Here is a 26,500-nt window from a genome sequence, read left to right as displayed (position 1 = left end):
CAATTGATATCAACTGGTCATACTAGAAAATTAATAGAATAGATAAAGAAACACATGCGTGACACATTATATATTTATATGGAGAATGACTAAATATACGTACTGTTGTAGTTGATCATGTTTTGGTCAGAAAAGAGATATGTGATGCGTTATTAAATCTTTATCTTATCAGTTCTTTATTTCAATATTGCGGGAAGGACATAAACCGCCCTATATAAATAAATTCTAGTTGAAATAATCATAGGCAAAGGTTAGTCGTCGCTAGATATTCTTCCTTACTAAATCCTAACATATTAAATATTAAACAAAAGCAACGCTGCTGAAGCATAGTCCATGCATAAAAATCAAGGGGTTGAGTAATAAATGAAGAACACTAAGCTAAACAAATCAAGCACAACAGAGAAAAAAACAATTGTATGAAGAAATTATCAGCTTCTATATATAGTGTACCTTATACTGTGGGTTTTAATCACGAAAATCTTCTGTTTTATATATAAAAAGGCCTTAAATGGTTTCCATTCACATATATGATTTTCACTTCTTTTAGTTATGTGCATTTGTTGGATAAATTTCTTGATAGTATAACTGTACATGATCAACTTTATGCTGATGAGGGAAGGATCCAGAGTTGCGCCCACAACTTGGTTGTGTATCCAATGACTTATAGAGCTATCAATTTGATGGTTATACCGTCTTTTATTTCAATCATATTTTGATTGTAAAATGTAATGATGCCCATTTGGGAATATTGAATAATTTTTTAGCTTTAAAAAAAAAATTATGCTGATATATTTTCCGGAACTTAATGCATTTTGGGGTTGTTGTGCCCTGTTTGTGATATGACGGTTTACATAACTTTTGGTTTAGTAACTTTTTCATGGATAAGTCCCACTAGATTGGTTTGTTTCAACGTTTTTTAATCAAGAGCTTCAAAGTAGTTGGCCTTCAGCTTTGATCAAAATGTTATGTTATGATCATGTCGTGCTTTGTGTGAATTGAAGCTGTAAATTGTATGCTTGTTTACATTAACTCGTTCTTATTGTTTTCATATAAGGGGATGGTTACTTCCTTTATCATTGCCTCATTGGTATTTCATCAAATACTGATTAAGCTCTTGATTTCGACTTTTCTTTTTGTATTTGCTTAACATGCGAGAGTTAGATATTAAGTTCCCGAAAAAGTTTATATACCTCTGGAAACGTTAGGCTTTCTACATTCCTAACGATATTTTTTTTTTTAAATTGATGGAATAAATCAATTTGTAATCTTGGCATACCCAATCCATCGTTGATTTGAGGCACAAAAAACTAAAGAAAAAGGAAAATAAATACAATCTAACAACGAAACAAAGTAGTTTAAGGTAAAGGAAAGCATGTAGTAAAGTGGAATTAGGGTTTAGTGTTTGAAGAAGAGCGAGGAATCGGGGAGACAGAGAACTTCATGTTGTGGTTGCAGGCGTTGTGATCCCCACTAGCTAAATAGTAAGTCTCACGAGTCTTGCGGAGAAGCAGCTTGAACCCTAATGATGAGCCTACTCTCGACCCTAGCTTCTTGCCTCTACTCACATCGCATCTCTTGTAGCTCTTCAAGTCGGGAAGCAAGTAGACATCGTTATTGTTGTTGTGTCTCTTCTTGGATTGATCACTTTTATCGTTGTACTTGAAAGCAAGGACATCGTTGGTGTGGAACGGCTCATGCTTTGAAGCCCATTCTTTGTAGTCGAATCCGCTCTTCCACACAGTAACCTCAATCTTTCTTCTAGGCGATACTTGAGTCGTGTGGTTGTTGTGTGAAGAGCCAATAATACTACCGCTGGTGTGGTTTGAGCCCGAGCTGTGATTGTTGTGTGTAGAGCCAGAGCCGCTCGAGTGGTTTGATGGGGCCGCGTGGTTGTGGTGGCTTTTATGTGTAGACCCGGTGCCGCTTGAGCCAGAGCTGCTTCCCCAACTCCAGTTTGTATCTGTTCCGTTCGAGCTCCATCCCCAACCCCAGCTTGAACCACCACCTGAACCCGAGTTCGAGTTTGAACTACCTGAACTCGAGCCAGAGTTGTCATCGGAGCCCCAACCCCATCCCCAGCTCGAACCGGATTGGCCAGAACCCCAGCTCCAGCTCCATGCATGAGCAGTACCAGAAAAGAAGTAAGCAGTGATCACGAGTACTAAGAGTAGCTTGCGTGCCTTAGAGAGACCCATAGCTTCTTCTTTGATTAAAAATAGATTGCGCTTTCTTTTGTTCTTTATTTTCTTTCTTGTTATTTGCTTTTGTGAGATATTGAGTGCTGAGAAGTTCTTTATTTATAGACTAGGATGATCCCTAGCCACTGAGAGTCGGTTCCATAGAAAAGGAAAATATTAACTTTAATATCTTAATCTCCAAAATTAATCATGAAAAGAATCTCCTTTTTTCCGTTTTATAATCCTCATAGCAGATACAATTTTGATTGTGTTGTCTCCAAAATCAGATCATGAAGGAAATAATATAGATGTTAAGACAGAAACATTATCTCTCGACATGTATCTCAAGATGTTCTTTATATTTAAATATTTATTATATTTTCAACTCATTGAAGTAATCAAAATAAAAACAAAATAAAAACATTGGGAAATTTAAGGTAAGTTCGACATGTATAAAAAACTGACTTCTAGTATAATATCATAGAGTATTATTAACAATTCATCGTTGTTCTGTACTAATTCTGCAAAATAAAAAATGCAAGCTCAATCCTCATGATTTGAAGTGTAAAATTTCTAGAAAAGACTGATGTGCGTAAGCTCGACCTATGACAATCATAGCCACATGGATTCAACCGTTGATCCTTGTTGGTGAAGAAATTTGTAGAGGTTATATCAATTACGCCTTGTCTAAAACAATCATAGCCACCTGGATTAACCGTTCATCCTTCCTCAAATCTTCAAAGACGCCATTACAGAGGAGGGCAAAAGAAGTGGTTTCATGGTTGAAGCTCAAGTTAAAGCAATCAAAGAAACATATATCAATAATTGTATTGACTGGAATGATTACGACTATGAAGGTTGAAGAATATCAACAGAACTAGATTGTCCAATTTGTCTACAAGATTTTGGTTGGGGTTCATCACCTAGTTGCGTAGCTGCAACCATGGTTTTCACAGAGATTGTATTCACATGTGGCTGGGCCGAAAGCCTTCATGTCCTACTTGTTGTAATGATATCCACAATCCTTGACCAAAAAAATTTACTTAAATTAGATTATTTTCGGCCGATATCACACATATGGCCAAAAACTCAAAGGCATGATTTAGGTTTCTGAATCATTTAGAGGATGTATTCATCTAGGAGTTTGAAGTGATTTGTATTAAAATGACAAATTCACTATTATTTAAACATGAAGTTTTTAAAAAAACATTTTAAAATCTAATGTTATTGAACTTGTCATTTCATAAAACACTTTGAAATCCACTGTTATTGGAAAAAAAAAAATAAGTTGAAGATTTTAGAGTACTTTAAGTGTTTCAAAAGAGTTTATTAGTTATAAAAATAAAAATTCAAATCTCATTGTTTTCGATAAGATTATAGAGTGTTTTAACAGAAATCACTCCAGATTCTCTAATTCCTCTGTAATCATTTAAAAAATCATCAAAATCAAATCACGTCAAATTTCACATTCAATAACCTCTAGTCTAGAACCTTTAAATGTTTTAGAGGGTTTGAGATGAGTTCTTTAGTTATAAAAATAAAAATCTAAATCTTCATTGTTTCAGATGAGATTCTTGAATGTTTTAACAAAAATCACTCCAAATTCTCTAATTCTCCTATAATCATATAAAAAACCATTAAAAATCAAATCGATTCAAATTTCACATTCAATAACCCTCCGGCCCCATCATTTTCCCTTTCATGTTTCTGATATGTATCGCTTCTCTTTTTTCTTTATCTAATATAGTAAAATTTGATATGTATCCTTTTATAAAAGAAAAAAATGTATCCTTTTATGTAAGATTTGAATCTAAATCTTAAATCTTTGTAGGAGGAACAATTGACTTGGCTTAACTCTTCTTTTTGTCGCTTTACATTCAGAAGTTTTGATTCATAAAAAGTTTCTTCAGTAGCATGAAATGAATTAGTGAAAGCATCTTTGGAGGTATATCCTCGCTTTCTTCCAATTAAACAAGAGTCATCTAATGTTCTCTCCATAGATGAAAAAACGTTTCCTGAATGAAAACATATAGTACACAACACAGAAAACAGGTAGTGAAATAATGAGATGGATGTCATTCTCTAAGGCCGATCTCTAAAAGATTAAGTAACTTTTTTTAACGCCGAAAGTGTGCTAAAAAAAACTATTAGAAAACCAGAGCCATCTAACAGATCTAAAACTGCTTTCTTTTGGTGTGCAGATCCTATCAAAGATCAGATACTTTCAAGGCATAAGATGAGCGGCCACTGAATATTACATGACAACTTAATCTCAGTGTCCAAAATGACTTTTTTCAATCTGGTCAAGTTAGTTACAGAAGCGTTGAGAGTTTGAAGCAAGCTGATTCAGTTCCAGAGAAAGAAACGATTTCTCCCAATGCAAACTCAACAAAACTGGGACTGATGCAGAACACAAAAAAAAATCTGGTACATGTCCTCCCCTTGGAACCTAACATTAGACACGCCACAACGAATCAGTAGATGCTGCTGATGAGTTGTCAGATCATCTTAAAGATTATACAGGTTTCACCAAGGACGTTGACATTTAGAAACAGCTGTTGGAAGAGGAGTTTCATTCCAAATGATACTGAAAGACTTCTTCTACAGAAAATGTGCGCTTGTTTATATGGTTCTGGTGGTGCTAGAACATGTCAAGGACAGAGTTACTTATGTTGCCATCATACTCCATTCCATACTTCGAGTGAGAAACTATTATGCCAAAATATATTACTCTAATTATTTGTATATGTAAGATTTTTAACTGTACAACGCAGTGAGAAACTATTATGCCAAAGGTATGGACAAGAAGCACCACCATGTTGGCGAAACACGTTTCTGTCTTAACATCTCTATCATCTATGATCCAATATTAGGACTCTTATTTATCAGTTATCTTAGACATCGACAACTCTGTCTTAACAACTTAACTTGGTTAACTTTTAACCAAACTAACTAGTTAATCTTGTTCTAGTTACACAAACCAACCATGTCCTTGACTTCTTGTGGATCCACGTTGGTTTTGCTTCTTCTTCATGTAAGGCCATAACACAGCGAACAAGTAAGTCTTCTGACAGAACCTCCAAAGGCTTTATACTCTGAGCAATCAATCTTCTTTAACGCCATGTCCTGAGAACCTCAAATCCTTAATAGTACATGATCACTGGCTGCAAACTCTTCCACATAAGATATGCTTTATGAGCTGAATGATTGAGATGAGCCACTCCCATCCAGCTTGAGAAAGATGTCTAGAAATCTGCTTTACAGATGGTTTCAGCTCCGCGGTTCCCCCCAGCTCAACCAACTTTCTCTATATCGAATAGAGTTTCATCAACTGGAGCATTGAGGTTTCCCGTGAATGTAGTTGCTTGGTTTTGTTGATTCTTTCAGTTCTTTTAAACCCAGCAAGTGTAAAGAAACTCTTCTTAGTTCATTGTTCAATATTGGAAATAAAGAAAAGACAAAGTTCTTCTTACTTGAGGTTGCTTGGTATACTAATGGTGTCTGCATGTGATGATATGCTTCTTGCATATTGTTGTAGAGTTGCTTCTTGCTGTTGCAACCAGTCTGTTATTACGAAGTAACTGCATAGAGAGAGGAGCGTTGATCACAACACTCAGGTTAAAATAAGATTGAGGTGAGTGATGATGTTACCTGATACTTAAAGAGTTGGTATGCGTAGGAGATTGAGGAATGACACCATTTGATAGAAGGACTCCGAGTAGACCACACATTAAGGTCTGCAATGATTATTATGACCAATAAGCGCCCTTATTGCAAGAAAATATTAGATATATAGAGAGAGAGAACGCTCTGTTTTTGATATACAAAAGCTTTAGGGAGAAGCTGCCTTTTTCGCATCCATTAATCAACAAAAAAAAAGGATGATTTAGTTACTACTAATTAGACAACAATAAAAAAAAAAAAAAGGTAACAAACCTCTTTCGAACTTCATTATAAATAGACATCTCTACTCTCCTTTCTTTATTTCTTTCTACTAAGATTTAAAAAAAAAAATAAGAAAATAGAGAGAGAGATGGAGAAAGCCTCTTCCGCCTCCTTGAAGAAGATGGAGATCGATACCTCTCCAGCTGGATCCAAAAAGGACGAAGACTACTACATCACTCCCGAGAAGATGACGACGACGACGCTAGCTGTTCTCTTACCTACGGATTGCTCTTACTCCGCGTCCTCTCCGTCTGTTAACTCGCCGCCGCCGCCGCCGATCGCTGCTGCCGAATCGGGATCCAAATCGTCTCTCCTTCCGACGGTGGTGCCGAAGAAGAATAAGATGGCGGAACTCAGCTGGGAGTTGAATGAAGATGGAGTCAAGGTTTACACTCTCAGGTGCGGTTGCGGTGACACTCAGCGTCTAGTAATGGCCTCTGACGGCAACATCACCAACCTCTAGATCTCCTCCTCGCACCAGTCCTCTAAGCCTTTTCAAGGTCAATTTCGTCTTTTTTCATTTCGTTCTAGTGTTCAGAGTGTTCTAAAGCGTTTCGGCGTCGCGTCAGTCAATAAAAGGTCAACTTCGCCGATTGAACGTCAATTTCGTCTTTACATTTCCTTCTAGTCTTTTCTGCGTCGCGTCTGTAAAAGGATTTCGTCTTATATTCTATGTGGATATTCTATAAAAATCTGACTTCTTGATGAAATGGATTTCGTCTTATATTTTTTTGTCAACGATTTCGTCTTATTATATATGGGATTTAGAGATAATCAAGAAAATGTTCTCTCCAGATTTTCTAAAAAAAAAAAGATAAAAGAACAGTTCCAGAGCGGTTATATCAATTTGGACCATATTCATCAATTAGTTGAATAAGGAGAAACACCAGGGCTATCTCTTTGTGTGTATGTACAGTACAGCTCCAGATCATCCATCGTGTGTTTGTATATAAAGTGCCACCACTTGTACCAATGCCTCATTCTCCTTGTACCGAGCAGCTCCTCCGCTCCTGCTCATCAGCCGCTTCCCACCATTGTTACTTCATACCGGTACAAGAACCTGAGGTTCATTCATACCTTTATTAAAAAAAAAAATTTGTCTCAAGCTTACTAAGCTACCCAGCTCGCGCGTATTCTCTCTTTGAAGAAACCTTGCTGGACCAGAATGTAACATCTATTGTTGAGTGTAATAGATGCCATCAACCCTTCCATGCCCTAACTATGGCAAAAAGAACATCGATTGATACATGGTTTGAGAGAAGAGACCATTCCATGTGACAATCAATAGAGTACTTACCAATTCTCTAATGTCAACGAGAACCAAATGGTTGTCGCTGCCACGCATAAACCCGAGTTCAACCAGTCGGTTAGGTAGAGACCTACACTTAGACCATCCAAGAGTTTTTAAGATATCATCACATGCAGACACCCATTAGTATACCAAGCAACCTCAAGTAAGAACTGTCTTTTCTTTATTTCCAATATTGAACAATGAACTAAGAAGAGTTTCTTTACACTTGCAGGGTTTAAAATAACTGAAAGAATCAACAAACCAAGCAACTACATTCACGTGAAACCTCAATACTCCAGTTGATGGAACTCTTTTCGATATAGAAAAAGTTGGCTGAGCTGGGAGGAACCGCGGAGCTGAAACCATTTGTAGAGTTTCAAGCTGGATGCAAGTGGCTCACCTCAATCTATTCAGCTCATAAAGCATATCTTATGTGGACGAGTTTGCAGCCCTGTAATCATGTATAATTGAGATTTACTTCTTTGGGTAACTATTAAGGATTTGAGGTTCTTAGGACAAGGCGTTAAAGAAGATTTATTGCTCAGAACCTCAGAGTATGAAGCCTGCAAATATATAAGATTAAATTTATACAGGTTTCACCAAGGATGTTGACACACTTAGAAACAGCTGTGGGAAGAGGAGTTTCATTCCAAATGATACTGAATGACTTCTACAGAAAATGTGCGATTGTCTATATGGTTCTAGTGGTGCTAGAAAACAGGTCAAGGACAGAGTTACCTATGTTGCAGCCACACACTCCATTCCAGGCTGCAGAAGGTTTTAGCCGTATATATGGCGTTTCATTGGCAAGGTCGTACATAGAAGTTGCTGGGAAGACAAAAAATGTTCATGAGCTAGTCACAGAGCCGCCAGTTCAACCTTTGGAGGTTCTCTCAGAAGACATACATGTTCGCTGTGTTATGGCCTTGCATGAAGAAGAAGCAAAACCAACGTGGGTCCACAATTAGCAGTCATGGACAAGGTTGGTTTGTGTAACTAGAACAAGAGTAACTAGTTAGTTCGGTTAAAAGTTAACTAAGTTAAGATAGAGTTTAAATTGTTGATGTCTAAGATAATTGATAAATAAGAGTCCTAACATAGGACCATAGATGATAGAGATGTTAAGATATATTTGCAGATAGGGTATTTTGTCTTTCCTCATGATCTTGCAAAAGTGAGATGGAAAACACTGTTAATGTTTGTCTACACTCCCCACCCAGAAGGAGGCATGATGTTACGTGATGGTGGTGAATTACAAACTATGTATAACTCTTTTACCTATATAGCGCACACAATAGTTTACTTCTCATTTGTCACGTTGTCTACATTAAACTATTCGTTCATTTTTGTTTTGATAATGTTCATGTACAAAGCACGATTAGTAAGGGGTTTTAGACAGGTCGACCTACCAAAAACAATGCGTCTCTAAGCCGTTCCAAAAACACAATGCAAATCTTTCACGTGTCATAAATTAAACTTAGGTAGTTACGTCACAGCTCACAGCCACCAATATATACTTTCAAGTCTTCCCTACAAGTTAACACCTAGTATCTGTATAGCTTGACTACTCAATGAAGTTATTTTATTATATGCTAATATTACTTTCCCTGAAAATTAAACTGGAAGTCCAATTCAATTCAAATTTGAAGTCTACAACTATTTTTCAATTAGTGAAAGTGCAACTCTCTTGTGTTAAAAAAAAAAAAAGTGCAACTCTCTCTAGTGCAACTCTTTGCTTAAATGTTTTTTTTTGCCACTTAATATTTATTTTATTAATAGGCCGAAGCCTAAAGTACAGACCCACAAACCGAGCAAACTAAAACAAAGCCCAAACCCAGATCCGGGAAAGCATAAGTAATGGGCTTCAAACCGCACCAAGCCCAAACTACAAGGTCACTTGAAACACGTCGACACACGTGTGACACCTTCACCAAACGAGGAGACACGCGTCACGTCTTCTTCACCATGCGGAAATCAATCACCGCCTGAAGACCACTCGGCGCCAGAACCGCCGGAAACCAAACTGCACCACCGCTTTGCATCCCTAAGAACTTCACCGGAGAGATTCAATCGACACAGCGTCAAAATCTCCTCCGATTCTCCATACCCCCAAGCACGGGCCACAAGAATCCCGAGCCTTCACCGAACCCATTCAACGCTTGATCTCTGACATCGAAGATCTTCAAAACGTCTGTCGCCGAGATCTCCAGTCGTCAAGCCGTCGAACCACCACCAAAGTAACACATCGAAACCGGAAAGCCTCTCCTCCTGGAATCACTAAGCCGGCGAAGCCTATGGTAACAAAACCATCTCTTCCCGGAGTCAAAGCCGGACCACCACCGGAGGAGAAGGTGCGTAGCCGGAAGCTTAGAGTACAACCACCACCGAGAACGAGGCGCCGTCGAGAAAAACATATAACTAAAGCCAAAACGAAACCAAATCATAAACTAAAATCATAAACCTAAAAAACTTAAACGACGATTGAGAACAGGGGCCGGACCGACGGCGGCGAGAACCGAATCCACCGGCCGGAAGCAGTTATCACGGCGGTTTGTGTTTTAGAGAGAAGTCAGAAGTTTACTCTCTCTCCTTGCCTTCTTTTCGACCGGTCTTCTTTGCTTAAATGTTAAAACTTAAAAGTATTGAAAAGGATACAGTATTTTAAAATTGCAGCATTGATCTGCCCCACCACGTTAAGGCTTCAAGATCTAACTTTGCAATTCCAAAATCTTCGATGCTTTAAGATGTGTGTGATAAATGACTATTTTATTCTTTTTCTCGAAGTTGCTAATTTTTATTTGTAAAGGCTGCTTTTCCTTTAATAGATGCACAACTCTATTCGCCGAAACATTTGGAAACTACAAAAATCCACCCCAACCCTGAGGGCTGAAAGTGAACCCACGCGCGAGACCATCATTATTTGTTGTTTATAGTTTTACTATTTATCTTAATTTAACTAAAATTATATTTAACTTATTACTTTTTTCTTCAAATATTATTAAAAATTATATGGAAAAGTAGCACTCATCTATATAATATAATAATTAGAAATACCATTTTAGAACACATACATTGAGTAAGCATCACTTTCTATATATTTTAAACAGAAACACGTTATAAATACTTTCTCTGTTTCAAAATAATACATATTATAAAGTGTTTTGTCTACACTTGCGGGTTTAATAGTTTAAAAAATTATAAATAAATATACTGTAAATTCAAAATCTTAGAATAAAATTATTCTCATGGTTTTGAAATATTTAATAATTAACTAAATATTAATTTTTATACTCAATATTTTTTTATTTTAATAAAATATATTTTGTTACGTAAATAAACTTAAATTATTCATATATACATAAATTATATTTATTTTTAAAATATATGATGTAAAATATTTTTAGATAATATAATATAAAATCTTTTAGATAACGATGAATACCAACATAATAAAATTTATTTTCAATTTATGAGTAATTATATATCAACAAATATAATCTAATTATTTATTAAAATAATAAAGATTTTCAACGCTCTAAATTTAAACATGAGAGGAAATAAATTATTTTGTGAATAATAGCATATATAATTTGAAACTTCTACCAATTTTTTAAAAAATATCACAACAAGTGATTTTGATTGTTCAAAAAAATTTATCGTAAAAGATAAATTATTATTCTATTTTAAAAATAATTAATATTATTAATATAAATCCATTTTTAACTATATAATAAATTCACAAATAATAGTGTAGACATAGATAAATTATTATATATCTTATTTTTTAACTTTTATATCAGAAATAATTATTTTAAAATAACAACACAATATATAAGAATTATCTTATTTAAAAAAATTGATTAATATAAATTCGTTTTAATTATATATACAAATTCATTAAAATTAGTATCGATATTAACCACTTCAACTTTTACGTTAGAGGTACATTGCGAAAAATCACTTAACAAATAATAGTATAGATAGAATTTTCACACTTATTAAGAAAACATATTAAAACATAGTTATTGTTTTTAGTATTTTTATGTTTCCTATATTTTTAAACCAATAAAATTTCAAAAAATGTAATTAATGTTTTTTGAAAACTTCAACTTTTTATTATTAATTGACAAAAAATACATTAAAACATAAAAATACATCTTTTGAAACAAATTTTTGTTCTAAAACATGGATCTTATTGAAACGGATGAAGGATTAAATAGTCTTATGTTTTATGATTTTCTAAAATAAATTCTTTGTTTTTCACTATATCTATTTGTTTTACTTATTAAAATTATTATAATTTTTTCAAAAAAACAAAATTTAACCATAAAACCGTATAAATAATTACATTTTATTGTTTTAATATATAGTAACTTAAATTAAATTTAATATATATTTTAGTGATATTTAATTTAAAATATTTTTTAATCGTGCTTGCTTTTGGCTAAATGACACATTATCTGCAGTCAATTTTCACAGTATTCCCCAAAAGATTCAGGTAACACTTTTCACTAATCTGTCTTTGGTCGGAGAAAAAGCTGTTGTTGTTGCATGCTTCCGCTCAGTCGCTTATAAGGCGCGTGAGAATCAATCGCCTTCCCCTACACTATCACATCACACCAACCCCTTAAACCGACTATAAAACCCCTCAACACCGCCACCATAACCCTTCAGATCTCTCACAAACTGCTCTCTCTCTACGCATCACTCCCCAAAGCGGTTAACAATGTCAGCCGCCGCCGCATCCTCCACGATCTCCGTCGCCGCCACCAACCCCCTCAAGACCCTATCCCTCTCCTCCTCCAGATCCCCTCTCCCACCCGCCACCATCTCCCTCCTCCCTTTCCCATCTCGCACCCTCACCACCCCTCGCCGCCGCCTCATCCTCGTCTCCTGCACCGCCGGAGACGGATCCTCCAAACCCACGATTCTCGTCGCGGAGAAGCTCGGCGAGGCCGGCGTGAAGCTCTTGGAAGGGTTCGCGAATGTCGACTGCTCTTACAACATGACCCCCGAGGAGCTCAACACCAAGATCTCCCTCTGCGATGCGCTGATCGTGAGGAGCGGGACCAAGGTTGGCCGTGAGGTCTTCGAGTCTTCTCGTGGACGTCTCAAGGTTGTTGGACGCGCTGGTGTTGGGATTGACAACGTGGATCTGAGCGCTGCGACTGAGTTTGGCTGTTTGGTCGTTAACGCGCCCACGGCGAACACGATCGCCGCCGCTGAGCACGGGATCGCTCTTTTGGCCTCTATGGCCAGAAACGTCGCTCAGTCTGATGCCTCTGTTAAGGCTGGTTAGTAAAGTTTCATACTTTATATATATTTGAACATAAAGTTTCATACTTTATATACATTTGAACATAAAGTTTCATACTTTGAATACGTATGAACTTAAAAGTATTGTATTTTGCTAAATCTTGTTGATGAAAGTTGGAGTCTTGTATGTGTAATCTTGGTTTTGATGTAATGATGTAGGAGAGTGGAAGAGGAACAAGTATGTGGGTGTTTCACTCGTTGGCAAGACTCTTGCGGTGATGGGATTCGGGAAAGTCGGGACCGAGGTTGCTCGTCGTGCTAAAGGTCTCGGCATGCGTGTGATTGCTCATGACCCCTACGCACCAGCAGACCGTGCGCACGCCATTGGTGTTGAGCTGGTGAGCTTCGACGAAGCCTTGGCTACTGCGGATTTCATTTCGCTCCACATGCCTCTTACCCCTGCGACGAACAAGATACTCAACGACGAGACGTTCGCTAAGATGAAGAAGGGAGTTCGTATTGTGAACGTTGCTCGTGGAGGTGTGATAGACGAAGACGCGTTGGTGAGGGCATTGGATGCTGGGATTGTTGCCCAGGCTGCGCTTGATGTTTTCACTAAAGAGCCGCCGGCTAAAGACAGTCCTCTGGTGCAGCATGAGAGGGTTACTGTGACACCTCATCTTGGAGCCAGCACAATGGAGGCTCAGGAAGGAGTTGCTATTGAGATTGCTGAAGCTGTTGTTGGAGCTTTGAATGGAGAGCTTGCTGCTACTGCTGTCAATGCTCCTATGGTTTCTGCTGAGGTGAGCATTGGATTTGTGTTTGAATGTTTTTTTTTTATTTGCTCAAGCTTACATCATGTTCTGTCTGCAGGTTCTGACTGAGCTGAAACCATATGTGATACTAGCCGAGAAGCTAGGGAGACTAGCGGTGCAGCTCGTGGCTGGAGGAAGCGGCGTGAAGAACGTGAAAGTCTCATACACCTCAGCAAGAGCCACTGATGATCTCGACACAAGACTGCTCCGAGCCATGATCACCAAGGGAATCATCGAGCCGATCTCCGACGTATACGTCAACTTGGTCAACGCTGACTTCACAGCCAAGCAGAGAGGTCTCAGACTCTCGGAGGAGCGTGTGCTCTTGGACGGGTCGCCAGAGAACCCCTTGGAGACCATAACTGTTCAGCTAGGCAACGTGGAGTCCAAGTTCGCTAGTTCCTTGTCTGAGTCAGGAGAGGTGAAAGTGGAAGGAAGGGTTAAAGATGGAATCCCGCATTTGACAAAGGTTGGGTCTTTTGAAGTGGATGTGACTCTTGAAGGTAGTATCATACTGTGCAGGCAGGTTGATCAGCCGGGTATGATTGGGACGGTGGGTAGCATTCTTGGAGAGTCTAATGTGAATGTTAACTTCATGAGCGTTGGGAGGATTGCGCCGAGGAAGCAAGCGATCATGGCGATTGGTGTAGATGATCAGCCAAGCAAGGAGACGCTTAAGAAGATTGGAGAGATCCCAGCGGTCGAGGAGTTTGTTTTCCTCAAGCTCTAAGTTTGCTGCATTGTTGTTGTTGTTGTTGATTTTTGAACCTTGAATCTTGAATGTGAGGGAGGGAGGGAGGATTTGATGAAGTGTTTTACCTTTACTGGGTTTTAGGCAATAAAGTTTCTTTTGGCATTACTCGAGTGCTTCTTTATTCTCTAGATCATGTTCTCCTCTTGCAAACACTATCTGAAACTTGAAGTTAGCCCTTGTTGTAATACCAACAAAAGATTAGGCACAAGCTCGTCTTGTAGTGACAGTATAAAATCTGGACAATAGTTACTATCCAACTCAACATCAAATGAAAATCGGATTTGAACAGCTGATAAGTCAAAAGTTAAATGTACTATGGAACTAAACAACTAACTACAATATTGAATATGGTCGAGAGCAAATGTGTTAGAAAAACAAGTAAAACAAAGAGGCAGAAAGAAGAAGAGAAACACGATATAATAATCCATGATGAACCAAGACAATGCATAACATCAAAGTAGTCAGTTTATCACTCATTCACTCGCATGTTTTTCGCCAACCAAGGATGATAAGTTGATAACATGAACACAAAGTTATTATAGAGGTTGTGGTTCACAAACCCTTGTTTACAAGAAACATAATAAGCAACAACAGCCAATGTTTGTAGCAAACAATTCAGATTTGTTTTGAGCTTGGTTCTCCTGCGGCTGCCGCTGGTAATTGAGAGTCCTCCTGAACAGCATGATGTGAGGCTCTGGACGATGGATCGCGTAATGGACCCATCCACGGCTCTGCTGCACACGCCACTCATTCTACAAAAACCCCACAGAACACGAATGTATACATTGTATCTTCATCACTAGGTAGTAGCAACAAGTAACAAGTAACTAGTTGTATGCCCTTTGTTTTTTTCACTGATTCACACGCGCGTCACAGGGGTAGTAGCGTTAAAGTTAAAGCTTACGATCAAACCTTCTTTCCTTTTTTTTATACTTTTTTTTTCCTTTTTTCTCTAACCTGCTCTTTCTTTTTTTCCTCATTTTTCTTTCCTTTTTTTCTAACCTGACTTCTCTATAAATATCAAACAAATCATTCAGTAGAGAACACACAATTCCAAAAGAAAAGCAAATAGAGTCTTATTGGTAAAGAAAGGATTTTTTGATTTTGTGGTAAAGAAATCAAGGATGGTTGAAAGCTTCTCAACACAAAGGATTCTGAACTACGACTCCAAGACTCGTTCCGTCGTCGATTCAAAGATTTCAGTATCATTCTCGATACAGATCCGGCAAGTTGAAAGGTATTTTGCGCGGTTTAGTGGCTGTCGTAGTGAAAAACTGGTAGGACAAATAACCCCACCTTCTTCATCATCTCCAATCGTATTCGAGATCCCATCTTCTTTTCTTCTTGGTGGAGAAGAAATCTGCAGCGCATATGTGGCTAACGCCTTGTCTAACACATTCATAGACAACTGGATTCAGCTGCTCATCCTTCCTCATATCTGCAAAGAAGCCCTTGAACTAGGCAAAACACTAGAGAGTGGTTTTTTGGTTGAAGCTCAAGTTGAAGCAGTCAAAGAAATATATTTCCATAACTTTCTTCAGTTGAATGATTGCCAAAGGATACCAACAGCAGAACTCGACTGTGCCATCTGTCTACAAGAGTTTGGTGACCAAAGCAACATCATCACCAAGTTGCAGTGCGGCCACAGTTTTCATAGAGATTGTATTCTCGCTTGGTTGCGCCGCAAGGCGTCATGTCCAACTTGTCGTGATGATATCCACAATCCCCGAGCAAAGAAACATACCCCAAAGAAATAGATGGGCCGAGATCACAAACTGTCACTCATAATAGATTCATGTTTTTCTTTTAGTCAATTTTCACTTTCATGTAACTTGTTTGATTCTAATATATATATGAGCTTATGATTTTTCCAAGCAAATGTCCAAGATCAATAGAGACCATGTTCAATGGATATGCCCATGAGCATCCATTAATATTTATCAATTATTTTTATTTTATTATAATTTTAAAAATACATTTTCCTTTCAAATAAAAAGTTATATTTTCACTCCAAAAATCGATAAATCACATTTTCCTGCAAAAATCAAGAAATCACTTTTTGATGAAGTGTTTTACGTTTGTTCATTGTTGGGTTTTAGGCAATAAAGTTTCTTTGGCTTTTCAGACAGTTTTGGTAATGTTGAGAGTAGTAATCTCTGTGACGTTTTCTACTCTCTTTTTTTTTTTGGCATTACTCGAGTGCTTCTTTCTTCTGTGGATGTTCTCCTCTTATCGTGAAACTTGAAGTTGGCCCTTGTTGTTGTAATACCAATAAAAGGTTAGGCACAAGCTCATCTTGTAGCGACAATATAAAATCTGGACAATTAGTTAGATGGTATCCAATTCAACACCACATATGTATGATATTGAAAATCGGACTTGAACAGCTGATAAGTCAAAAGTTAAATGTACTATGGAACTCAAACAACTAGCTACAATATTTGATTATGGACGAGAGCAAATGTGTTAGAAAAATAAGTAAAACAAAGAGGCAGAAAGAAGAAGATATAATCCATGATGAACAAAGACAATGCATAACATCAAAGTAGTCAGATTATCACTCATTCACTCGCATGTTTTTCTCCAACCAAGGATAGATAACATGAACACAAAGTTATTAGAGGTTGTGGTTCACAAACCCATGTTTACAAGAAACATAATAGCTAACAAGAACCAATGTTTGTAGCGCAGCACAACTCAGATTCACTTAGCGAGCAGGTTTTGAGCTTGGTTCTCCTGCTGCTGCTGCTGCTGGTAATTGAGAGTCCTCCTGAACAACATGATGTGTGGCTCTGGACGATGAATGGCGTAATGGACCCATCCACGGCTCTGCTGCACCCCAATCGCACGCCACTCATTCTACAAAAAAACCCCACAAAACATTTGAGCTATCAGATAGGTACACACAAGAACGTCTACATTATCTTCATCACTAGGTAGTAGTAACAAGTATAGAATCTTAAACATCCCAAACACTTGTACATCTAATATAGCCTAACAAGTGACAAAATCTCTAAGTTCTTCAGATTAAAACACACACAAAAAATGCTTTTAGTGAGTAAGAGATAAAACACACTATGTATTGTAAACAGTAGCAATCTAGAGTAACTTCAAATCAAAATCCCTAAGCGGAGAGTAATCGATTTTGATTCGATGATCCAAGGCTATTAATTAAATTACAATCAGAGAACAAGGAATGAGAATAAAACTTTTCGATTCGATGATCGACAAATCGATTAATTGAATCACAATCAGAGAACAATGAATGAGAGGCAAACTTACTTCGGAGAGAAGACGATTCTTCGGGAGAAGCTTAGCGACTTCAGGAGGAAGCACGACGTGCCTGTAGTACGTAAGTACACTGTTAGATCAAGGCTCTTGGAAAATTTAAAATCAAAATTGAAGGAAGAAGGAAAGCTATACCTGTACTCGAAAGTATCGTCGAAGTATTTGTCAGAGTACTGGATCTGACCCATCTCGAAAACTCTAGCTAGCTATGAAACGGAGAAAGGGGGAAATGAGAAGATTCAGATAGATCGATCGTTTTTGGAGAACCCTAAAGTGAGGAGTGTGTTAAATGGGAGTTAAAAGTGATTGGGGGCATCGATGTAATAAACTTGAAATCTAGGGGTTTTATTTTTAACCAACCGTTTTTATATTATTATTATCTTTGCGTTTTTGAGTTTTGAAAATTTTTAGGGGGAAGAATCACGATCCGAACGTACCCCCCTCTTTTCTATCACTTGCGATGGCTGAGATGAAAACAAAACGTTTTAAAGTTCCGGTTGAACCGAATTGTATTGAAATTTGGGTGATTTGGTTTGGTTCTGCTCAAACCGAATCACGATTTATACTTTTTGCTTACTAAATCAAACATGCTGTGGATAGAGGCATTTTTGTGTTTCATTTCAAGTTAGTTTTGTTGTTGCAATCGCATAAGCACTAAGTAGAGAAAGCATAAATGTAACAAAACATGCAACCAAATTAAATTCAAAATTCTAACCATGTTATGTTTCTCTCATCTTGCATTATGCTGACAACAGTCTCATAGCACAAACCAGCCCAAAATTGCTTTCTGTAACAAGAGCATTCCTCAAACTCTTTTTATTGAATAAAATAAAATACATCGCAGAAATTATTTAAGCATACAAACGCATATTTTTCCACGACAAATAGTAAAAAGATGGCTTTGGGAGTGTAGAATCCATAAAAAGACAAGCAGACGTGTTTTGTTTAGTGTCCACATGACTAAAAATGAAACACAGTCTCTGTGTTTTTTTTTTGTGGTTGCTTTCTACTATATTGAAAGAAAACATGGAAAGACCCATCAAGCTTGCACGAAGGTAGCGTACTTGGCACCGAGGAAAAGCCTCTGAATGCACATGAGTTCGTTTTTGGTTACCTCAGCGTTCTCAGTTTCATCACACGTTCTTTCGCCTTGAGGTCTGTTGCAAGAAATTTTCGATTTCAAGAGCTGGTTTAGAATGCATGGTCCGGTGTTTCACTTGGTTAAGAATGCCTTTACTGTAAGTTGAATGTTTCATCTTTTCACTTTTGTTCTCTCATTAAAAGGCTTAACTTGTGTCTAACTGTAGGTCTCTAGCTAGCCAACCGATTGTTTGGGATTCAAGCTGGTTTATGGTGGAAGCGAGTACCACTTGATCTTATAACATTGGTAAGTTCTTATAAAACTCTATTGATTGCAGGTCTTATGCAATGGCCCTTCTCAAAAAAGAATCCAGAAAATCACTTATCAAGCAATATATTTTTGGTATGGTTAAGGCATGGATGGTGCTCGGTTTGAGAAAATCTTAGACATGGCATCTATTACACTCAAAAAGAAATTTGTCACTGGTGATGATGTAATCATTTGCAAAGCTGTAGCCTGTAGGTAGAGCTAGCCATATATGATGTAACTTATTGTTGCAATCATGCTGCACACAAAAAGTTGGAGTGTCCACATTTCCTTATGTGCACGTAGGAATCATTTGAAGCAGTTGTGCAATGTCAGATGCTCAGAAATCCACCCTGTTTGTGAAGATTCTTGTGGTTGAGATCTTCTGAAGTGCTCTCCGATTGTTTGCGATTGACCAGGTCTGGCATTTACGTGCTTGTTTCCCCACGTATCTGCCTACCGTTCCATCATAGTATTCACGCCAGTTGTACAGTGTACCAATGAAGGTCATGTCAGCCTGTGTAATCAGAAGAAATGTGAAGGAGATTTATTAAATTTTTACCTAGCCATGACCCTCCATTTTGGTAATTCCATCTGAGTGTTTTTGGGGTAGCATATTTTCAGCAGCAACTATCAGCGCATAAGAGAGTGGGAAAGGTATCAAATAGTGGGGACCAGGGTCATCAGGGTCGAGTTCAAACACACGCTCGGCTGCATAAGCTCTCAAGTCCACATTCTTGTGCATTCTACAAGCATTAAGCAGAGCTTTCCAGATGGATGCAGTGGATTCTATTGGCATGTCTCTGATAAATCTCAGTGCCCTATCTACCATCAGCGTAGACAGACAGAGGCTAAAGTATCAACCGTATACCCTTCTGGGATTCAGGCACGTCAGCAAGAGAAGACTCTCCCATGGATATGGTGTAAGCTCTGAGAAGAATAATCCACCAAGAATCAACCGTCGCCACTCTTCCAATTGCGCTCCCTCCAAATCAGCTATCAACATCTCATAGTTTCTAACGGGATCATAAAAAACTTTGAAGCTAGCAAGCATAACTCCTTCACCGAGCGGGATCCTATGAGGAAGAGTCTTCAAAAGGAATTTCTATCAATATCTAGGTCTCTCTGTTCCATCAATAATGGTAAAGCACTTGGGTACAAAGTCTCCATGTTGTATTTATTTACCTGAGAGCATTTCACAAACCAAAGCCAACACATATTCCACAGTGTCTTCCTTGAATATATCACGTAAGATGGTAACAAACAGCTGAACATAAGCTGGACCATCCTGCAACAACAACGACGCAATGGTATCACTTCACAATACTAGGGAAAAAGAAGAGTTGTAGAAGATTTACTTCATCCAGCAACTGTGCCCTTGCACTTTCAGGTTTCTTATCGTAACGCCTTAAGAGCTGGAGACCTGTCGCTGACATCAGCTTAGTTGTCATGTAAGTCTCCCATGGAATCCCTTTGCAATACCTGCAAAAGGTAAAATAAAAACAGAGATTTAACAGTAGTAAAAAAATCACACTAACAAAACACACATCGTTACCATATCTAAGTATGTATAAACGACATGATCTTGTAAGAACTTGTCATTGATTCACATTTTGTCTTTTCGTTGCTAAAAACATATTCAGACCAAAGCAAAAAGGTAGAATATAAACATCATTATCACCAACCTGCTCCGTAGACAGTTCCGCCTGATCCATTGAACTGGTCCGAAACCATACAGATGTAGACATTAATCTAAATTATGACACGGTGATCACGAATTTCGAATCAGACCTTAGATTCAATCAACTAGAATGCATAAACTCTACAAGCATTCGTGAAATGTCACTAAAACAGATCAAAGTAGCGAACGCGATTCTAAGTCTCTTTCCAAATAGATTTGAATCAGATGATCGAGAAGAAAATAAAGAGAGGAGCGACATTGACCTGAAGACTGCAAACGAGTTGATCGCGACGGGAACGAAGAAGGTAAAGATCGCTTCTTCTTCTGAAAAGATAAAGGACAGATAGAGAACTAGAGAGAGAGCTTCTCCCAAACTCGGATCTTAACGGTGGAAGGAGTTTAAGAGTAGTCGCAGGCAATCAAAATAACTAAGACGCTGGCAGCTTTTTTTTGTTGAAATTTACAGTACTAAACTGCTTTTTTTATTTAAAATTCTCAAATTTAGAACTTTTGTCATTCCATCTAAAATCCTCAAAACTACATTTTTATTTTCTTTTTGGTCTTTATAATTATTTCTTTTCACCAGTACATGTACTAAACTTAATTTATAATTATTTAAATACACCAAAACAAAATAAATAAGATAAACATTATATAACATTAAAGTAAAATTCACACAATAGAAAAACACATTAAATAAAATTAACACAAATTGGAACAAATTACATAAATATTTAGATATTACATATCTTAAAAGTGGTATCAAAGTACTAGAATTCATCTATTAGTTATATATGTAATTTACATAAACACTTAAACATTATTATTATATATTATCTTTTATTATATAGTATTGTAAAATTTTGTGATGTATAATATATTAAATATATATTTATATGTATTTATAAATTCTTGTTTATTATTAGTAGATTTTTTAATATCAAAGATTATAATAAAAATGAATAATTTTTTTAATATTTTTTTGAGGATTCATGGTTTGAATAATCAATCTACATTTTGAGGTTTTGCTCTCCTTAAAATGAGGTGTTGGATTGGAAGAAATCTTTTTTAACCTGAACTAAATCGTTTTAAATTATAGAAAATTCCCCTTAAATTATTTAGAATTAGTTTAAATTATTTAATTTATCTAAATCGATATAATTTAATCAAATAAAGTAACACCAAAGTAAGTCGGGTATATGATTAACGAGCAGATTAAATTTCTCTATACAACATCTAATTAAGGCCCATCAATTTTTTTAACATTGTTTGATTGAAACAAAGCCAATGACATTAATGATTGGAATATTTTCGTAAAGGTAATTAACATCTTCATGATACAACTAACTCAAGACCCATCAATGAAGCAGCTTCGGAAAGATGTTGTTTTGAGGAAGAGAGTGATCCTTAACGCTTTAAGACCAGATAGATCCTTGAAGCAGATTTGAGTAGTTACATGTATAATGCATTTGTTTTTGGGCTTGGGCAGGTTCTTTCCTTGATGACAATATAACAGTACAGTATAAATGTTTTATAGAACTACAACATATCTTTTTATTTTGTACATGATATAACAAATATTTCATGTATATTTTAAATGGAATATTTGTGTTGTTATTAGATACCTGATTTCACCTAAAGCTTTTCCAAAAGCATTAGATTAATTAACCCTGAGGATCTTTTAGCTAGACAGTCTGTAATCAGTGTAGTAGAGAAATTGTTCAAATTCATAAAGGTATGTTGTTTCTGTTGAGAAGACACACCATCTAAGACCAAGTGTCTCCATTCTAGAAACCATGCTTCTAGGACAGTAGTTTGGGCCGTTTGGCTAATGACTTAGTGTCTGTTGGACAGAAAAAAGGCTAATGACTTAGTGCCATTGCCTAGATGGACTTGGCAAAGACTGCAGAGCGCGGTCGATTGTATTGTAAATTAGAATTCTAATTAGGTAACATGGGACAGACTAGTGAATGTCATCTATTTTCCACGCATCGAAACATTTTTTATAAATAATGTGAGAAAAGGTAAAAGTAAATACTAAATAGTATTGAGAGAAGATAAGAGGTGATGGGTCGATCTTAAAAGTGGTAGGGCGAGAGAGAAGATACTCAAAAATCTTTGTCTGAGAACAAGACATCCTTTTGAAGTGATGACTGATGAGACATCCCCAAACCCATTTCATTAGTTATTTCAAAGAATTCAACACAACTTTATTACTATGTTGTAAATTTTGTAAAAAGATATCACTGAAGAACCATCACTTGCTTACATTTTTAGTTTTTTTTTTGGATTTTTAATGTTAAAATTCCTCTGCTAAGTTTGTTTTGGATAAAAACCCCAAACTAAGTATTTAATGAATAAACCCCCAAATTAAATTTATTTAATGAATTAAACCCTTTCCGGTCATAATTACCAGTATTACCGGTAACTTTTTAGTTTAGAGGTTTTTACATTAAAAAAAACATAAGTGAGGGGTTTTACCACTAGAAATAAAAAAATTCAAAATATAAAACATTATCCAAAAATCAATAACTTTAATATTCCAAAATTAGTTTTTAAAATAATTCTGTAAAATATATGAGTCTAGTTTTCTTTAAAATCAACATTATATATGTATAAATTTAAAAACAAATAAAATATAACAAAAATGATCTAAAGATTTATCTATTTTCTTGTGTTTTACATTTTTAACTTTTAGATAATTTTTATTACTGTTAAATCTTAAGATAATTTTTATTATATTATCTGGTTTTTTACATTTTTAATTTATACATATATGATGTTGATTTTTTAAAAAAACTAGACTCATATATTTTACAGAAATGTTTTAAAAACTAATTTTGAATATTAAATTTATTGATTTTTGGATAATGTTATTATATTTTGATTTTTTTTATTTCTAATGTAAAATCCTTCACTTATGTTTTTTTAATATAGAAATCTCTAGACTAAAAGTTTACCAGTAGTACTGGTAATTATGACCGGAAAGAGTTTAATTCATTAAATAAAGTTAATTTGTGGGTTTATTTATTAAATACTTAGTTTGAGGGGTTTTATCCAAACAAACTTAATCGAGGGATTTTAACTAGGTCTGGGCATTTTACCCGGACCCGAAGACCCGACCCGAAACCGACCCGAAAAAACCCGGTCCGGGTAAGAACCGACCCGATCAAATTACCCTATCGGGTCTTGTTGTAGAGGACCCGCGGGTCTTGGACCTGACCCGACCCGAACCCGAAACCCGGCGGGTACCCGAATTAATAATATAAATTAAATAAAATGAATCAATGGGGAGTCGAAGACGGGTTATTTGTTTACATAGCAAAGGGGTCAGCCACTAGGAGACAACCAACTATTGTTCTATCTCGCATAGTTTAGTATATATACACATTTTAATATAATAAAAACACAAATTTTAAATAAAATGTCAAATATTTTTAGATATATTAATATTTTGAGATTTTTTTTTGTATTTTTAGGTATTTTTTAGGTTGAACCCGAACCGAACCGACCCGAACCCGATTCAGAACCGAACCGATAAATTTTAGTTACCCGAATGGGTCCAACTATATAAGACCCGACCCGACCCGGACCCGGTACGACCCGAACCGACCCGGAACCGAAAATTTGAAATTACCCTATCGGGTCCTAAACTCCTAGACCCGAAAGACCCGAATTCGAAAAGATCCGGCCCGAACCCGACCCGACGACCCGAATGCCCAGGCCTAATTTTAACGTTAAAAATCTTTTTTTTTGTATTGTTCCGTCAACTCTTTGAACATATCTCGAATTTCTCATTGCAATTAATTTCGTACCCACATCTTGGTAGAAACAATTAATGACCCTCCCAATACTCATATACAGTATATTTTTTTATAAAAGCTCCCAATACTCATTTTGATATTATTCTGTAAAGTTTGTCTATGACTACATTCAAGTTTTGACTCGCTATTGTTTCTATTTTCGTAGATGCAACCTTTGATTAAACCCTGCAAACATGTTGTGTTTGATTCTAGTTGGACCAGTCGGATTAAATATAACATCTAACATTTTAACTGTCCAAAACCGTATGCTCTAATTCAAACGATACCTTTTTGTTAAAAATAGATTCCAGTTTAAGGACTATAATCAATTATTTTAGTACACACTGAATTTTGTTTAGTTTTTCTTTAGGTAATACATACATACGTACTCGAATCCGTACGAATCGTAAAGCATAGGAGCATAAGTATCTATGGAGACTATCTAGAAACGTATCAAATAGTAATTCTCACATCAATCAATACATTTGCTTACCCATATAATATATTTATCATATAATATACTTACCCATACATTCTGCGGCTTGGCTTACGCAGAATAAAATATTTTAAAAATATTAATGTTACATAAATGAAATTTTATTTAAAAGTTCAGTTTTATATCATGATTTTTCAAAGTTGATGAAGTGTAATTATTTTGGTTTATAACAAACTTTTATTGTATAAAGTAGACTAAATTAGTGATTACACTTATACTGAATTATCGTATAAGAATGCATATATATCGCTGTCATTAATATATATATATATATATATATATATATATATATATATATATATATATATGATACACATGATTAGTTTACTGCAAGACCGTTATTCTAAATGTGTTATATATGCATATTTAAAAAATTTGGAGACGATTATAATTTTTTGAAGAAGAGTTTCTTTGATGAGATAGTTGTTATATGTAGGTATCCAAAGAAAAAAAAACTTTAACTTTTAGATCCTTCGTGGTGCTTATATTTTCTGTTACCTAATGCTCTGTTTTTGAAATGATCAATACTATTAATTCTCTAGCATGACCAATTGATATGGGTTGAGTCCAATCATTTTTAGGATAAAATTATATAATCATAATTATTTTTACTAATAAATTGATTTTGTAACTTCCACTTTAGTTCCTAATTTTTAGGATCAAGTTCTGTCAAATGTATAGTAATCGATGGTTATGGAGAAGTTACAAAAATAAAGTCGATGGTTATGAATATGAAATATTATCCTTCTTTTTAGGTTATATCAAATAGCGATGGTAAATACTAAAATTAATGATTTAACATGTGTATCAATACATATGTTACTTTTGATCGCCTTTAGGTATATAATTATTCGAGAGATTTACGGTGTGAGTCACTTTATGACTTTCGGTATCACAAAAGGTCACTTTAATATACTGAGACACTTTTTTCGTGTTAAAATACGATTCTGTCCTCAAAAGACCTAATTAGGTGAGTTTTTTTCACCCTTAGCTTACAATTTTTTTTCTACCGCATTTCTATCTTTTTTTTCATCTCTCCATCACATTTCGATCTATCGCTTCAATCTCCCATCTGCGAAAACAATCTGAAAATTAGAGAAGCTATTACCTAGAAATTCATTGAATACTTTGGTCGTAATGAGACTGATCTGGAGGAAGGTGGATTGTGTTCCGGATCGAACGGTGAAGCAGCAGTTGTGAAGAGGCTGAAGACTAATCTGTTAAAAATAAAAAATTATGGAAAACTTGTTTTTTTTCTTCTCTTTTGACTATTGTCGGTTAATCTATACAACATCTGTAAGTTTTGGAGGTGAAATCATCAAAATAAAGATTTCATGAAAAAATCAATGGCGGCTCCAAGATGCAGTTGCAGAAAATACAGAAAGCCCTAATTTAAAGATGACGATTTAAATACAAAATTGCCACTCTTTAAGTGTTTGTACACATGTACAACATATAAACATAATCCACATGTACATCGAATATATATAGTATCCACATGTATACATTTAACGTAAGTGTACAAATCAATATTTTTAGAGAAAATCAATATGCATTTCAAATTAAAACTAAAACACTACTTTTGTCCCAAAAAAAAGAAAGAAATC

General features: G+C 36.0%; 4 protein-coding genes and 1 long non-coding RNA gene across 6 annotated transcripts; 2 read left to right on the top strand and 3 right to left on the bottom strand.

Moving 5' to 3' along the window:
- Positions 1-1,254: 1,254 nt before the first annotated feature.
- LOC108821659 (hyphally regulated cell wall protein 1) lies at positions 1,255-2,252 on the bottom strand. Its single transcript, XM_018594654.2, has one exon. It carries the CDS (start codon positions 2,193-2,195, stop codon positions 1,389-1,391), a length of 807 nt encoding a protein of 268 aa, XP_018450156.1. The 5' UTR covers positions 2,196-2,252; the 3' UTR covers positions 1,255-1,388.
- Positions 2,253-12,074: 9,822 nt separating this feature from the next.
- On the top strand, positions 12,075-14,343 carry LOC108822631 (D-3-phosphoglycerate dehydrogenase 1, chloroplastic-like). The gene is made up of 3 exons (XM_018595760.2): positions 12,075-12,707; positions 12,889-13,472; positions 13,543-14,343. The coding sequence occupies exons 1-3, from the start codon at positions 12,140-12,142 to the stop codon at positions 14,212-14,214; spliced, it is 1,824 nt and encodes a 607-aa protein (XP_018451262.1). The 5' UTR covers positions 12,075-12,139; the 3' UTR covers positions 14,215-14,343.
- Positions 14,344-15,362: 1,019 nt separating this feature from the next.
- LOC108822191 (uncharacterized) lies at positions 15,363-15,995 on the top strand. The gene has a single exon (XM_018595217.2). The coding sequence runs from the start codon at positions 15,363-15,365 to the stop codon at positions 15,993-15,995; it is 633 nt and encodes a 210-aa protein (XP_018450719.1).
- Positions 15,996-16,726: 731 nt separating this feature from the next.
- Positions 16,727-17,821, bottom strand: LOC108822193 (cyclin-dependent kinases regulatory subunit 1). Its single transcript, XM_018595218.2, has 3 exons — positions 17,662-17,821; positions 17,521-17,581; positions 16,727-17,097 (listed from the first exon to the last, which is right to left on the bottom strand). The coding sequence occupies exons 1-3, from the start codon at positions 17,712-17,714 to the stop codon at positions 16,942-16,944; spliced, it is 270 nt and encodes an 89-aa protein (XP_018450720.1). The 5' UTR covers positions 17,715-17,821; the 3' UTR covers positions 16,727-16,941.
- A 1,146-nt stretch (positions 17,822-18,967) lies between these two features.
- LOC108820809 (uncharacterized) lies at positions 18,968-21,039 on the bottom strand. Of its 2 annotated transcripts, XR_001944398.2 has the most exons (5): positions 20,858-21,039; positions 20,599-20,665; positions 20,272-20,395; positions 20,099-20,201; positions 18,968-20,003 (listed from the first exon to the last, which is right to left on the bottom strand). It is a non-coding gene; the product is annotated as an uncharacterized LOC108820809 (long non-coding RNA). The 2 variants fall into 2 exon arrangements; XR_001944399.2 differs by lacking the exon at positions 20,599-20,665.
- Positions 21,040-26,500: the final 5,461 nt, after the last annotated feature.

This window comes from Raphanus sativus, chromosome 8 (genome assembly GCF_000801105.2).
Source record: "Raphanus sativus cultivar WK10039 chromosome 8, ASM80110v3, whole genome shotgun sequence".
In the NCBI taxonomy this organism is placed as follows: domain Eukaryota; kingdom Viridiplantae; phylum Streptophyta; class Magnoliopsida; order Brassicales; family Brassicaceae; genus Raphanus; species Raphanus sativus.
This window is presented reverse-complemented; position numbering and strand designations above follow the sequence as displayed.

What these genes read in the sequence shown, in the direction of transcription:
- LOC108821659 (XM_018594654.2), bottom strand. Translation starts at nt 2,195, where the DNA reads ATGGGTCTCTCTAAGGCACGCAAGCTACTCTTAGTACTCGTGATCACT.
- LOC108822631 (XM_018595760.2), top strand. Translation starts at nt 12,140, where the DNA reads ATGTCAGCCGCCGCCGCATCCTCCACGATCTCCGTCGCCGCCACCAAC. An exon ending in TGATGCCTCTGTTAAGGCTG is followed by an intron (nt 12,708 to 12,888) that starts GTTAGTAAAGTT and finishes GTAATGATGTAG; the next exon opens with GAGAGTGGAAGAGGAACAAG. An exon ending in CTCCTATGGTTTCTGCTGAG is followed by an intron (nt 13,473 to 13,542) that starts GTGAGCATTGGA and finishes TTCTGTCTGCAG; the next exon opens with GTTCTGACTGAGCTGAAACC.
- LOC108822191 (XM_018595217.2), top strand. Translation starts at nt 15,363, where the DNA reads ATGGTTGAAAGCTTCTCAACACAAAGGATTCTGAACTACGACTCCAAG.
- LOC108822193 (XM_018595218.2), bottom strand. Translation starts at nt 17,714, where the DNA reads ATGGGTCAGATCCAGTACTCTGACAAATACTTCGACGATACTTTCGAG. An exon ending in GACGATACTTTCGAGTACAG is followed by an intron (nt 17,582 to 17,661) that starts GTATAGCTTTCC and finishes TACGTACTACAG; the next exon opens with GCACGTCGTGCTTCCTCCTG. An exon ending in AGAATCGTCTTCTCTCCGAA is followed by an intron (nt 17,098 to 17,520) that starts GTAAGTTTGCCT and finishes GTTTTTTTGTAG; the next exon opens with AATGAGTGGCGTGCGATTGG.